At 41.6% G+C, this 16,446-nt stretch overlaps 1 protein-coding gene across 1 annotated transcript in view; it reads left to right on the top strand.

Moving 5' to 3' along the window:
* Positions 1–16,446, top strand: part of CALCOCO1 (calcium binding and coiled-coil domain 1) — a 95,922-nt gene that overhangs the window by 44,762 nt on the left and 34,714 nt on the right. The window contains exons 8-11 of the mRNA XM_040340723.1: positions 5,060–5,314; positions 7,501–7,626; positions 11,312–11,407; positions 13,702–13,807. Of these exons, the coding sequence (XP_040196657.1) occupies positions 5,060–5,314; positions 7,501–7,626; positions 11,312–11,407; positions 13,702–13,807 (583 nt within the window). The remainder of the gene's footprint in view (positions 1–5,059; positions 5,315–7,500; positions 7,627–11,311; positions 11,408–13,701; positions 13,808–16,446) is intronic.

The following is a 16,446-nucleotide window of genomic DNA, read 5'->3' as shown; positions in this document are numbered from 1 at the left end:
ATCCGCCCCGCTGACAAGGGGGGAGGGATAGTGGTCCTAAATAAAGTTGACTACCTGGCCGAGATGCAACGCATCTTGAACGACAGTGACACCTATGTCCGCCTCCCCCTTAACCCCGGTGATAAGTACAAAAAGTCATTGGTCAAAATAGTTAATAAGGGCTCCCGTCTTGGCATTCTTAATGCCAAAGAGAAAGAGTTCCTGGTTCCTAAAGCTCCTAGGGTACCGGTAATCTATTATCTCCCTAAGGTGCACAAGGATCCCATTTGCCCCCCGGGCCGTCCGATCATCAGTGGGATCGACTCTGTTACGTCCCGGGTGGGCAAATATGTCGATTTTTTTCTCCAACCCTTGATGGCTAAAATGCCTTCCTTTTTAAAGGATACGAGGCAAGTTATCAATACCTTATCTAGCCTCAAACCATCTCCCGATATGTGGTTGGTCACCGCCGATGTTGTGTCACTCTACACGGTGATCCCACACAATCTGGGATTGGAGGCGGTATCGTTTTTTCTTGAAAGAGATTCGGGCCTACCGTTGGCCCAGATCTCTTTCATTATGGAGTTGCTGCAATACGCAGCTACACACAACTTTTTCTGGCATAATGGCCAATTTTATAGACAGGACCGCGGAGTTGCGATGGGGGCCAAATATGCCCCCAGTCTGGCCAATCTATTTATGGCCAAATGGGAGGAGGACGTCGTCGATGTATCTTCTAGGCCCCAGATAATGCTGTGGGCCAGATATATTGATGACGTCCTCCTCCTATGGAAAGGGTCTGAGGCTGAGCTGTCTTGCTTCATGTCCTTTTTGAATAGGAACAACAGAGGTATAGTGCTCAAACATGAAGCTAGTCAGTTAACTATTAATTTTTTAGATCTGACTATCTCAGTGGATAATGACCAATTTGTTACCTCGACCTACTTCAAGAGCTCAGATCGAAATTCATTCATTCCGAATGACAGCTGTCACCATAAAACTTGGTTAGGTGCAGTACCTAAGGGGCAGTTCCTTAGGCTGAAGCGTAACTGCACCAATCATGACACCTTTCGAGAACAAGCTGAAGTTCTAACTCAACGCTTTATAGAAAAGGGCTATTCCGCAGAATTTCTTCATGAAACCCTGGAAACGGTCATCAACACTGACCGAGAGGAATTACTTAGGGTAAAACCCAAAAAGGACACATCGGCAGATTTTAAGACCCCCTTTGTGACTGACTACTCCTGTCAGCATGCTAGCGTGAAAAAGATAGTGGCTAAACACTGGCATATCTTGAAAAGCGATAAAACTTTGAGTAAAATTCTACCAATTAAACCACAGGTGGTCTTTCGGGGGATACAACCCCTTAGAAACAAATTGGCACCTAATGTCCTCGACCCACCAGAAATTCAATCTATGTTTTTATCTGGGCTTGTGGGCTTCTTCAAATGTGGCCGCTGTAATACTTGTGCAGTAAATACAGTTATTCCTAAGAGGACCACAAACTTCTGCTCCAGTCGTACGTCCATCAGTTACCCCATTGATACGTTCATCACATGCTCGACGATGGGGGTTATATACCTTCTACAATGCCCTTGTGGGCTTCAGTATGTGGGGAGGACTAAGCGGGCCCTACACATACGTCTTAATGAGCATGTGACAAACATTTTGAACGGTTTTCCAAATCACTCGGTTTCGAAACATTACCTGGTGACACACAATAAAAACCCTGCAGGTACAACTTTTATAGGGATTGATAAGTTCCGGGCTCATTGGAGAGGAAATGACTTAGTCAGGAGCATTTCAAAATCTGAAATGATGTGGATTCATACGCTGAGAAGCTTTGAACCCCATGGACTCAACATTGAAGTTGATGTCAACTGTTTCATAGAAAATTCTTGAAACCAGCCTTTTTCTCCATACCCTTTGTTTATAATTTACACTTGCTCAATATTGTTATTACTATTACGGTTGCACTTTGACAGTGGACACTCAATGTTTTTTATGTCAATAACTTGGCACTGAGTTCGTGTATATAATGAATTGTTTTGAGGGCACTGAGGTTGTTGTAATTATTAGACTACACTATGAACCTCCATTGAGAACAGTGTTACCTTATTTAAAATTAATTCATTGCACTTTTTATATCATACTATATTTATATAGCATGATTTTTTATTCACCTTATTTTTTTTCATTTTTTACTATATATCCATTTTTTATATAATTTTTTTCACATCTGCATAATGGGCTATTCTTTAGAATATGTTTTATGTCCCAGTTTGGTATATGTTAATTTTGCACATATGTAGGGTTATTTTGTTTTTTTGCTGTCAGATTGATTTATGACAGCCTGATCACATATATTTTGTAATGAGTTCTAATCACTGCTAGGTTGATTTTTAATACGACCGCTCATCTGTATATTATGTTTGTTTTAGTATGTGTAATACATTATCTACACTGCCTGGTTATTCATCATAATTCGGCCTAGTGATGATGCTGTGACTTGATGTCTGCAAGCCTGCTGCTGTAGATTCCTGTCCTCTCTATTGGGATTGATAAACTAGCTGTAAGGAAGCACGGATGACGTTTTTGTATTAGCTTATACCTGTACCGTTTGTCCAATCATTGTGGACTAGGTCTTGTAACACCTCTTCCTTAATTTAATAAATTCCCAATTTTCTCCTTAATGTCCGCGCGTTTAGCGCGTTCAATATTTGTTTGTGTCCCGGGGCAATATCCGCCTTACTACTAGAGTTCTGGCTCTGCTAGGTTGGGTTCCCTCACTTAAGATGGCGGGCTTGCACTCGTTAAAGATCAAGTATCTGACACGCCCCATGAAATGCACGTATTTAACGCGGTGACGCGGCACGCATCCTCATTCCCGTGACCACGTCTATACGAAGACGAAACGTTGGGAGGTTGGCGTGCTGACGTCATCGCGTACAGAGGACGTGCCTCGTTTGTTTGTTTGCCGGCCGGCTACTTTTTATCTCTGCTGCATTGAACCTTTTTAATTGTAAGTGCTCTACTTTCTTTTTTAATTAAACTTTGATGGTATTTCACTATGAGAGCTTGCATATCTTTCATGTTTCCTGGTTACCTGACCTTTGGATCAAAATGACCTGCTTGACAAGCGCCTTCCTGCTGTAGATCGTTACACACTGGCATGCAAAACTGATCCTTTGAGGGTCGCTTATCTTTGGTAAGGGTCAGTGTGTTCGTTTGGTGGTGGGACCCCAGCTTTACTGCACAGTGTCTGTCAACTTTAGCCACTGGGAGTTAGTCTGTGTCTACTTATCATCCGTTTTTGCACTATTTTTGTTTTTCTTTTTTTCTTTTTGCTTCTCACTGGGCTGAGTCTACGGAAGTAGGAACCCCTGTATCGCTCCACATAGGACCGCTCCACATATTTGTGGCTACAGTATGGAAGGCTCTTCTTGATCCCCTGGGATCTATACTTCTGGTAAGGGTCAAGCCTGAATTCTTTCACTTGGATATTGTCCCAACTTTAAACCACAGATTTGGATTCACTTCCTAGTGTTTTTGGACTTTCTTTTGGGGACTTTTTTCAATTTTATAATATATATTTTTTATTGATTTGTTTATGAACACATATTGAGTTTTTATACTCTATATTTTGTTTTTTGATTGAGCTGACTCTGGCTCAGCGATTTTTTATTTTTATTTATATATGGTCACTCATTTATTATTATTTTTAGCGCAACTCCCACTTTTTAACCACACATTATATGATAGATTAAATTCAATTTTTAATCATTTTTAAAAGGAATCAGTTAACTTTTATGTCTCTATACCCTGTAAACAGTCATTTCAGCAAAAAAATTGTTTTCCTTTAGTGACCCTTTAAGCCCACCTTTCAGCACTGTGCTTCCTTGCAATCTTTATCCCTACAGAAACCACCCTTTGAACCTACCGGGATAATCCCCTAGAGGATCTTTCAAGCAAAGTAGCCTTTTTGGTCGCTGTCATATCTGCCAGGCATGTTTCTGTAAAGAGCCTTTCCTCATAATTCACAATGACAAGGTTGTCTTGCGCCCACGCTTTCTCCTGAAGGTGGTCTCAGCATTCTACTTCAATGCAGAAATTGCACTCCCAACCTAATGCCCCGTTCCTAAGCATCCAAGGGAAATCTGTGTACAGAGCCTGTTCTCTGGTCCTTGCAAGGGATACCCTGCATCAAAGTCCACCATTGCATGATGGATACAAAATCTGATTGCGAGAGCTTACATTCTCAGTGAAATCTCCTCCTGTACTTTTACATGTCCATTCCACCAGAGTGATGTGAGTTTCCTGGACATTGTGGCGCCAATCGTCTGTAGCCCAGTTGTGTAAGGCCACCACCTGGTCTTCTGCTTATACTTTTTCAAAGTTTTACCAGGTGGACATCTAGTCTTCTGCTAATGCAGCTTTTGTCTATAAGGTTCTTGCAGCAGCTCTCTGAGGTTGGCTCTTCTGGCCCTTGTTATTGGGCATGATGCCACAATTCTATTTGCCTCATTGTTGCCCACCCCTCCTATTCATTGCTTGGGGATGTCCCATGTGGTATAAATACTATTCTTGTGTCCTATTCTGTATGATCAAGATAAGAGTAATTTTGACTTACCTGGAAATCCCTTATCTTGGAATATAGTACAGGACACAGGCTACCCTCCCTTCCATTATTTGGTTTACTCTGCATTGCTTGCTACAAAATGGAGAACTCACAGCATGGGGTAGGGCTAAAGGGGAGGCACCCAGGGGGCATGTCCTCTAAAGCTTTGTCAGTGTTCAGTCACCTGAAGGTAAATGATTTATGAATACTCTGCCTGTGTCCTGTACTGTACTCCAAGATATGGAATTTACAGTCAAAGTTCTTTTTTATCTCAACCCTCTTACAATAGATGTATTGCACTGTTCGTGTCAAAATATTTTCTTTGTAATACAACAGATAATTTCAGTGGACAGGTACCTTCAACTTATTTTACATTTGTAATTCTAATTGAAGAATCAGAGAATAAAAATTGACAAGAGTTCCAATGCTGTCGGGGTAACTGGCTCGCCTGTATTTGTTTAGTTGCAGATCGATGCTCTGCGTGAGAAGCTGCGGTGCACCCAAGATATTCTCTCAGCCAGTCAGCAGAAAGTGATGCTGTTAGGGGAGGAGTTGGCAACAGTCTCTTCTGTTCGAGATCGCACAATATCTGACCTGCACAAAAGCCGCCTTGAGACAGCTGACCTTGCCCTTAAAGTGTCCGACATAAGTCTCAGATATAAAGAAGGCATGGGGCAGTGGTGGCAAGAAAAGACAGCACTGAACCACAGCATGGAGGTAAGTATGGTACATTTCAAGATGTTGGATGAAATATTCATAATAATTTAGCTGTATAGCATTTTTAACTCTTAGGGACTCACATATTGTTGTGTATGTTCCTTAGCCACTTTAGCCCCAGTGTTTTAAAACCGTGCTCGGATCAGGTGCTTTTTAAACAGTCCTGACTGCTATAGTAGCTGGAAGTTTATATACATGTTTAAAGCCGTCTATTGGCTTTCAGGTGAAAAGTTGTGTGCTGCCCGATCACTTCTACAACAGCTGCAACATGCAGTGGAGTACTGTGGAGTCATTAGGGATGGATGTCTCAATAAAGAGAAGCTCTCACCTATATGCTGTCATATAGGGGGCTATGTAATAGCGATAAAGTTGTGTAAAAAAAAAAGAGGGGGGAGGGGCTTATGTAAAATACAGGGTACCGATATTTGTTTCCATTTCAAGGGCACATGCAAGGCTTCACATGCTCGGTCTCTATTCACTTGGTACATCCTCATCTTTTATTTTTTACCAAAAGGTGGGTAATTTTCACATATTTTTTACTAAAAGTATGTGTTTTATAAATGGTTGTGCTAAAATTGTGTGGCAGAAAAAAATGAAACTACCATTTTTTATTCTCTAGGGTGTCTGCATTCAGAAAATATATGATGTTTGGGGGTTCTAAGAAATCTTCAGGCCTAAAACAATTTTTTAAATATGTGTATAACAAGAAAAAAAAAATGGCTCTGGGACTCAAGTGTTAACAATAACTCTGAGCAAATACCTTAATACACAGATAAAATACATACAGTGCATATTCACAGTGCTTTACTTTTTTCCACATTTTGTTATGTTACAGCCTTATTCCAAAATGGATTACATTTTTATTTATTTTTTTAAATACTTTCATGTGTACAATATAAAGCCTCTGGGCATACCCCGGCTTAGACAAACACAGTCCAGAACAACCCGACAAGGTCATATATACCATAATACAAAAACAACACTTAGGCCCCTTTCACACTTGTGCAACCCCAAACCCACGCGATTTTGCCACGATTTTAACAGAACAATATACAATTGTGGATCCGACTTTGCCCTACGACTTGAAGTCCGACTTCAATGAGCACTGTCTGTCTAAAATGAATCTTTAGGGGGAACTCCACGCCAATTTTTTTAAAAAGGAAACAGCATGAGTTCCCCCTCCAAGAGCATAGCAGGCCCTTTGGTCTGGTATGAATTTTAGGGGAACCTCAAAATCCATACCAGACCCTTATCCGAGCACGCAGCCCGACTGGAGGTAATGGAGGGATGGAGGTAAGTTAAGGGACAATATAACATAGATGAACTACTTCCAGGAGTACTACTGAGTGAGAAGATGTGTTTTTTAGGATCAGCTCAGTAAAGCAATAGTGACAACTCTTCACTAGCTAGAATACAAGCTATCAAGAAAGACTAACATGAGACTCTGTATCCTCTTGTGAGGCATTGGTTATGTCCGATTCTAGCCAAATGTGACACATTTTGTCAAACTTAGCTGGACAGCACCTGGCTAGGTAGGCAGCTTTGTAAAGCGGTACTGATGAATTAATCAGCGACCTCCAGGTGTTCAGAGTGGGCACCTTCGGTTTTCTTCTATTTCAGGAGCAGAGTCCTCCTAGCGTAGAATAATAGGAGTCCAATAAGATCCCTAGTTGCTTGGCAATAGGCTAGGTAGCCAGGCCTAGCAAAGAGACCAAATTCATTATTTTCTTTAAAATGCTACAAACAATACCCCATAAAGACAATGTGAAAGAAGTTTGTTTGAAATCTTTGCAAATTTATAAATAAAAAAAAAATCACATGTACATAAGTATTCACAGCCTTTGCCATGACACTCAAAATTTAGCTTGGGTGCATCCTGTTTCCACGGATCATCCTTGAGATGTTACTACAACTTGACCTGTGGTAAATTCAGTTGATTGGACATGATTTGGAAAGGCATACACCGGTCTATATAAGGTCCCACAGTTAACAGTGCATGTCAGAGCACAAACCATGCCATTAAGTCCAAGGAATTGTATGAAGACCACCAAGACAGGATTGTATCGAGATACAGATCTAGGGAAGGGTAAATGTTCTGCAGCATTGAAGGTCCCAATGAGCACTCCTCCCCTTCTGCTAGCAATTTTTTTTACAGTTTTCCTTTAAGGTTTTACATTTTATTTTAGGCCAAGAGAGACCAGATTGTGAATCTGAAAGCAGAAAAGCTGACTTTGGAAAGCAACCTGCAAGAAGAGAGGAGCCAGCGACAGAAACTTCAATGTAAACTAAACCAGGAGAAAGATGCATGTCAGGTAAAAGACATCTGTCCTATCAGGGAATGGTGGCCAATACTGAGGGCAGGTATGGGATACATTTGGAGTGCAATTGCTAACCTCCTTTAACCCCTTGTCTACCAAGGTGTGTTTATAAATGTCCTGGTGTTCAAGGGGTTTAAACAAGCTCACAACTGCTGCTGTGGCCATGAGTTTGGTATTGATTTTTTCAGCCAGTGATCTGCTTTTAAGTAAAAGTGAGCCAGGCAGTTTTACACTGCCAGGAGCTTCTCCCCTGGTGCCCACGGTGGTTGCCAAGCTCTTCCATTTGGTAAAATGACCCAACATTGAGAGTTAGGCCCTTATACACACGGTATGAAAATCGGAAGGAAAAAGTCTGAAGACAAGCTGTCTGTGGATTTTTGGATCGTTGGTACGGTGCATTCGACAGACGATTTGACTTTTTTATCATACAAAAGCTGGATGTGCAGGCTATAAAAAAAAATTCTGATGTGAACTCGACGTTTAATTTTTAGGTGGTCAGTAGGGATGAGCTTTGAGTTCATGTTCGACTCGAACATTGCCTGTTCGGCGAACAACGAACAATTTGGGGTGTTCGCGGCAAATTCAAAAAGCCGCGGAACACCATGTTAAAGTCTATGGGAGAGATCTAAAGTGCTCATTTTAAAGGCTAATATGCAAGTTATTGTCCTAAAAAGTGTTTGGGGACCAGTGTCCTGCCCCAGGGGACATGTATCAATGCAAAAAAAAGTTTTTAAAACTGCAGTTTTTTCGGGGGCAGTGAATTTAATAATGCTTAAAGTGAAACGATAAAAGTGAAATATTCCTTTAAATTTCGTACCTAGGGGGGGTGTAAAGTAAGCATGTGAAATGGCGCATGTTTCCCGTACTTAGAACTGTCTCTGCACAAAGTGTAATTTCTGAAGGAAAAAAGGCATTTAAAACCGACTCGCGGCTATAATGAATTGTCCGCTCCCGGCAATTCAGAGAGAATTCATTTATAAAAAAAAGCGTGGTGGTCCCCCCAAATTCAATTACCAGGCCCTTCAGGTCTGGTATGGATATTAAGGGGAACCCCGCCTTCAGTTTAAAAAAAATTACGTGGGGTTCCCCCCCAAATATCCATTCCAGACCCTTCAGGTCTGGTGTGGATTTTAAGGGGTACTCCACCCCAAGTTTAAAAAAAAAATGGCAAAAATCCACACCAGACCCCTTATCCGAGCACGTAACCTTGCCGGCCGCAGAAAAGAGGGGGAGACGAGAGAGCGCCCCCCTCCTGAACTTGAAATTTGGGGTGGAGTTTCCCTTCAAATCCACACCAGACCTGAAGGGTCTGGAATGCATATTTGGGGGGAACCCCACGTCATTTTTTTTAAATTGACGGCGGGGTTCCCCTTTATATCCATACCAGACCTGAAGGGCCTGGTAATTGAATTTGGGGGGACCCCAAGCTTTTTTTTTTTTTTATGAATGAATTCTCTCTGAATTGCCGGGAGCCGACAATTCATTATAGCCGCTAGTCCGGTTTAAATTACTTTTTTTCTTTCAGAAAGACAGTTCTAAGTACGGAAAACATGGGCTATTTCACATGCTTACTTTACACCCCCCCTAGGTACAAAATTTAAAGGAATATTTCACTTTTATTGTTTTTCTTTAAAGTGGTTGTAAACCCACTTTTTGTACTTTTACCTACAGGTAAGCCTATAACAAGTTTAGGTAGATATTCCCCTCGCAATGCGCCGCCGCGCATGCGCAGGGGGGATTTACGGCGAAAGGACCGGCAGCCGCCGGACCTTGCCGAGTTTTAAATCTCCCGCGCGCACGAGCGGGAGTGACGTCATCGCCGCTCCAGCCAATCACAGCGCTGGAGCGGCGATACCCGGAAGACACGCCGAGGCAAGATGAAATCTCGCTCGGCGTGAACCAGGTAAGTGCTACGCACCTCGTTCCGAGGTAAGTATTTCATAATGAGCTAATATGCGGTGTATATTAGCTCATTGTGACTTTTCCCTTACAGGAGGAAAAAAAAAAATGTTTTTCATGCGGGTTTACAACCGCTTTAAGCATTATTAAATTCACTGCTCCCGAAAAAACAACAGTTTTTAAAACTTTTTTTTGCATTGATACATGTCCCCTGGGGCAGGACCCAGGTCCCCAAACACTTTTTAGGACAATAACTTGCATATTAGCCTTCAAAATTAGCACTTTAGATTTCAAACGTTCGAGTCCCATAGACTTTAACAGGGTTCTAAAGTTCGCACGAACGTTTGGTGTGTTCGCAGGTTCTGATGCAAACCGAACAGGGGGATGTTCGGCTCATCCCTACTCTTTATACTCTAATATGTTCGTGTTTTTCAAACAACAACCCCCCCTCCCGCCGCCATCCGGTGCTTCTCCGGGCTCTCCTGTGCCATCGGGGGGCCCAGAGAAAGAATCGTCCAGCACCGGATAGGAAGCATAGAGATCACTGGTGACCACATGGTCACCAGTCGTCTCTATGACCGTCGGAGGCCAGGCGCGATGTGATGACGTCACACCCTGGTACCCGGAAGTAAACAAAGCTGCAATTAAGGCTAGTAAGCATGAGATCGGTGAATTTTTTTTCACGATCTCATGCTTTCCAGCCTGGAGGAGAGATGTGGGGTCTTATTGACCCTGCATCTCTCCATAAAGAGGACCTGTCACACACTATTCCTATTACAAGGGATGTTTACATTCCTTGTAATAGGAATAAAGGTGATAAAAAAATAAAATTGTAATAAATAAATAAGTAAAAAAAAAAAAAGAATATATATTTTTTGAAACGCCCTTGTCCCCGGTAGCTTGCGCTTCAGAAGCGAACGCACACATAAGTCCCGCCTAAGTATGTAAACGCCGTTCAAACCCCATATGTGAGGTATCGCCGTGTGCGTTAAAGGGTGTGCAACAATTCGTTGCCTTTGGACATTTTTAAGTAACGAAGTTTGGCGCCATTCCATGAGTGTGCGCAATTTTAAAGCGTGACATGTTAGATATCTATTTACTCAGCGTAACATCATCTTTCATATTTTACAAAAAAATTGGGCTAACTTTACTGTTTTTGTTATTTTTTTAATTCATGAAACTCATTTTTTTCCCAAAAAAAAGGTATTTGAAAAATGATTGCGCAAATACCGTGCAAGATAAAAAGTTGCAATGGCCGCCATTTTATTCCCTAGGGTGTCTGCTAAAAAAACATATATAATGTTTGGGGGTTCTGAGTAAATTTCTAGCAAAAGAATGATGATTTGTACATGTAGGAGAGAAGTGCCAGAATAGGCCCGGTATGGAGGTGGGTATAAAAGCCCTGTATTAAAGGGGTTAATGTAATTTTCAGCAAATGTGTTACTATGTGTGTGAAAAATTTAAAAACTGCCCTGGTAGAAAAATGGTTAAAAATTCTAACTTCCCTGCTGTTTCTGGGAAGGAACAATAATTATGTGTTTTGCAGACCAAATAATGAAATACATCACAAAATCACAGACTCCCAAATGACCAGGACCAGAAACAGGAAAACGTGCTTACCTGTAATTACCAAAAATATTTTGAACAAAATATAAGCATAACAACAAAATGTTTCTTTGTGAACATTTTTTTAACTGTACATTGACACATCAGCTCCTTTTATGTTTCCTTGGTATTATTTTTAAAATTCTATATTTTCCTTGTGTTTGAATCTGTAAAGGTTCAGTTATCCGAAAGCAGACGAGAGTTAAGTGAGTTAAAATCAGCTCTGAAAGTTGCACAGATGGAAAAGGAACAGCTAAGAGAAGAAAAACAGGTAAGAAATAAGTCAGTCCATAGAGTGCAGTGTAAGAATATCTTGTTGTTTTTCTACAAGTGGCTAAGGTTGATTCTTAAAATAAAAGCGGTTTCCTCAGTACAGGACACAGGCATTGTCTTGGATGACTAGGTTATATGTTGCTTCCTTTTAGGTGAATGGGGAACTGGCAAACAGAACTGTTAAAACCCTCATAACTCTTCCCACTCACAGTTATCCATCATCGCAGGACAGTAGCAAAAAACGGAGGATATATTTTTTTCTCCTAAATTTGTTTTATTTGTTACTTTTTTTATTTTATTTTTTGTCTCTGACTGTGCACCTGCTACCTTAGCTAAATGTCCAGATCAGTAGTCACGCTTGGACTCCTTTTTGGATAAGAAGACACATAATCAGAATGAGTTATTTTGAGGGGACAGCAATTTTACACTGTTATACAAGCTGTACACTCACTACTTTACATTGTAGCAACGTGTCATTTCTTCAGTGTTATCATATGAAAAGATATAATAAAATATTTACAAAAATGTGAGTTTATTGTCAGCTTTAAATTTAAGGGAGTGAATGAGAATATGAAATAGGACTCAATCTGGAGGGGCAAGACTCCAGTTCGGGACCCGGTGTGCGTGCCCGGTGGCCACGATGTCCGCCGGGCACCCGTGATTGCCCGTGAACGCAGCAGGACCATGGATCTGTGTGTGTAAACACACAGATCCACGTCCTGTCAGAGGAGAGGAGACAATTTGTGTTCCCAGTACAGAGGAACACCGATCGGTCTCCTCCCCTTGTGAGTCCCCGCCCCCAACAGTTAGAATCACTCCCTAGGGCACACAATTAACCTCTTGATCGCCCCTGGTGTTAACCCCTTACCTGCCAGTCACATTTACACAGTAATCAGTGCATTTTTATAGCACTGATCGCTGTATAAGTGTGAATAGTCCCAAAAATGTGTCAAAAGTGTCCGATATGTCAGTCATAATGTCACAGTCACAAAAAAAATCACAGATTGCCACCATTACTAGTAAAAAAAAAAAAAATGCCACAAATTTCTCCCCTATTTTGTAGACGCTATAACTTTTGCGCAAACCAGCGCTTATTGTGATTTTTTTACCAAAAATATGTAGAAGAATACATATCGGCCTAAACTGAGGACAACATTTTTTTTAAAAAAAATTGATATTTATTATAGCAAAGTAAAACATATTGGGGTTGATTTACCAAAGGCAAATCCACTTTGCACTACAAGTGCACTTGAAAGTGTAGTCTTTGTAGATCTGAGGGGTAGATCTGAAATGAGGAGAAGCTCTGCTGATTTTATCATCCAATCATGTGCAAGTGGATTTGCCTTTCGCAAATTACCCCCATTGTGGGTTTCTTTTTCAAAATTGTTGCTCTTTTTTTGTTTTTTAGTGCAAAAAATTTAAATCGCAGATGTGATCAAAAACCACCAAAAGAAATCTCTATTTGTGGGGGAAAATAAATAAAAAAATAATTTGGGTACAGTGTTGCATGACTGCGCAATTGTCATTCAAAGTGCGACATTCAAAGTGCGACATAACTAAAAATTGGTCTGGGCAGGAAGGGGGTGAAAATGCCCGGTATTGAAGTGTTTAAACTTCTCCACGACTTTATCTCTGACCTGTCTGGTGTGTTCCTTGGCCTTCATGATGCTGTTTGTTCACTAAGGTTCTCTAACAAACCTCTGAGTGCTTCACAGAACAGCTGTATTTATACTAAGATTACATTACACACAAGTGGACTCTATTTACTAATTAGGTGACATATGAAGGCAATTGGTTCCATTAGATTTTAGTTAGGTGTATCAGGGTAAAGGGGGCTAAATACAAATGCACGTCACAGTTTTCAGATATTTATTTGTAAAAAAAATTGAAAACCATTTATCATTTTCCTTCCACTTCACAATTATGTGCCACTTTGTGTTGGTCTATCACATAAAATCCCAATAAAATACATTTACGTTTTTGGTTGTAACATGACAAAATGTCAAGGGGTATGAATACTTTTTCAAGGCACTGTAATGATGTTCATTCAGCGGTTTGCCCGGAGTTTATTGTCCGCTTTAAATTTAAGGGAGCAAATGAGAATATGAAATAGGACTCAATCTGGAGGGGCAAGACTCCAAGGTAGAGGAAGCCCTGTTAGGAATAATACAATCTTATCCGTGCACTGTGAAATAAATAAGCTATTTGGTGATTCACTATTGTTCAGAAAAAAATAAGATATCAGTATTGGGTGAAATGACCCTGTAAAGCTTACTTCTGTTTATTCCACAGGAGATGATGCAGTATATGAGGAGACTGGAGGAAAGGCTGGACAAGCTTGCTGATGAAAGATGGAGAGAAGACAAAGTGGATACAGAGGAAAACAGCCCTGGATTAAGTATGTCTTGTCTTACCAAATTGAAAAGCTTGGTTATGGCATTCTATAATGTCACTGTTGATGGATTGGTAGCAATAGCTATTTCTATTTCCGGGCTGTAGAATAAATAAAGACTAAGGGGGTTATTTACTAAAACTGGAGAGTGCAAAATCTGGTGCAACTCTTCATAGAAACCAATCGGTTTCCATGTTTTATTGCCAAAGCTTTATTGAACAAGTTAGAAGCTGATTTTCTAGCCGCATTAGATTCTGAGTGCTCCAGAGTTAGTAAATCTACTTCAAACTCATTACTGGGCCAGATTCAGAAAGCTTTTACGCCGGCGTATCTATTGATAGCCGCGTATGTCAAAAGATGCGCCGTCGTATCTATGTGCGGTATTCTGGAACCTAGATACGCCTGAAATCTGGCTTCAGCCGACCGACGTAAGTTGCCGTACGCCGTCGTATCTTGGGTGCATATTTACGCTGGCCGCAAGGGCGTGTCGAATATGTAAATGAGCTAGATACGCCGATTCACAAACGTACTTGCGCCCGCTACGCCGTTTACGTAAGGCTTACGTCCGGCGTAACGTTACCCCTGCTATATGAGGTGCAGGTAATGCAAAGTATGGACGTCGGCACAAGCGTATCTTTTTACGTTGTTTACGTAAGTCGTACGTGAATGGGGCTGTGCGTAGGTTACGTTCACGTCACAGGCATTGAGCCGGCGTAACTTAGGGAGAAAATTTTACGTGATACTTTGCATGCTCGCGCATGCGCCGTTCGTTAGGCGCTTTATTTACATGGGGTCACAATTCATTTCCATACAACACGCCCCCTACCAGCCTACTTTGAATTAGGCGGGCTTACGCCAGCCCATATACACTACGCCGCTGTAACTTAGGGAGCAAGTGCTTTGTGAATACAGTACTTGCCTCACTAAGTTATGTCGGCGTAGCGCATATGAGATGCGCTACGCCCGACTATAGATACGCCGCGGTACGTGAATCTGGCCCACTGTTTCTAAAGAGTTTTATCTAGAAAGAAGTTTATTGGGTTCTTGCTCAGTATGTTATAGAAATACTGCCGCCTTCAGGAGGTTGGGGCACTGGCAAACAGAAAAAGTTGTAAGCTCCCGTACAACTCTTCTACCCAGCATGCCCCAGTTTTAATACGGTACAGGAGATTTATATTCAGAGATGACCTGGGTTATAGGCAGGTACCTCCAGATTTTGGCAAAAAGATAACTGTTCAGACCCTCATAAATCCTATCCCACTCCCAGCAAGCCTCAGGTCTTTGCTTATGTCTTTAGGTGCTAAATGTCTCCTTTCTGCTAAGTGGGTATTTTGTTAGATATAATTACTGAATTTTATGATCAATTTTCCCTCGGTGCATGTTGGAATTCTACATAGCTTCCAGATTGGTGCCCCACTGTGAACACTACCTGGATTCTGCCAAAGAATATGCAGGGTCAGCCTGTAAAGTCACTTTGGTTACCGGACCACTTCCTTGTCTTCTAAGGTCACTGTGAGCAACATCTACAGGAGCCCCCTCTCAACAAATGACAGAGCACAGGAGGAAAAATTGTGGGATGGGAAAAATGTTCCCTGATAACTTTTTCTGCTGGGGATTCTGCTACTAATAACTTGCTCAGTTGTCCCCCTCTTACTCTTTTCCCTTTCCATTGCCCTGTCTGGTGTTCTACACTTCTCGTGCTTAAAGTGATACTAAAGTCTCAGTTTTTTTTCTTCTTCAAAAATAACAAACATGTTATACTTTCCTGCTCTGTGCAGTGGTTTTGCACAGAGCAGCACAGATCCTCATCTTCTCAGGTCCCCTGTCAGGGCTTCTGCCCCCTCCACCCTGTCGAGTGCCCCCACAGCAAGCCATTTGCTATAGGGGCAGCCAAGCATTGTGTGTTCATTCAGACAGCCGCAGTTTGGCCCCACCCCCTATCTCTCTTCGTTTGCTAGCTGACTTTGATTGACAGCAACAGGAGCCAATGGCACCACGCTGCCATCTCAGCCAATGTGGAGGGAGAGTCCCAGGCACTCTTGCAACATCGCTGGAACGAGATAAGGACATAAGGAGATAAGGTCCTGAAAGGACAGGTTAAGTATTAGGGGGCTGCTGCACACAGAAGGTTTTTTATCCTATGCATAGAATGTATTAAGATAAAAAACATTGAGACTTTACAACCACTTTATATAAGAAGGATTTTGCAGCCTCCATGTCTGCTTTTTTGGAGTGGATTTTTAATATGATTCAAACAGAAGGTCACAAACAACTTTTGCCTCCCTCCCTGCCAGAGTCTGTTTCTGATACCTCTCTAACGGAGTCTCTTACCTGGAAGAGGAGGGGGGAGGTTGGAGGCTTCTGCCTTCTCTCAGAAGGAGCGTCCATCTGCTGTTTTTTTGCCAAAGCACTGTGACACTATTTTGGTGCTGAATGTTAAAGTGCAGACCTGTTTGGCATTGGCCCACCAGAGGCCTCCTGATCCAGGTTCACCAGTATGAGTTATCTTAAAAATCGCAAACTGACAAAGAATTTGATATGCCACTGGGACTCCCACTTTACCCCGTAGGGGGAGTTCTTTACACTAGGAAATGGTTGTACCTTTTGTGGTAATTGATACTACTCATCCTTATGCCCCTTCTAAA

This window comes from Rana temporaria, chromosome 2 (assembly GCF_905171775.1).
Source record: "Rana temporaria chromosome 2, aRanTem1.1, whole genome shotgun sequence".
Lineage (NCBI taxonomy): Eukaryota > Metazoa > Chordata > Amphibia > Anura > Ranidae > Rana > Rana temporaria.
This window is presented reverse-complemented; position numbering and strand designations above follow the sequence as displayed.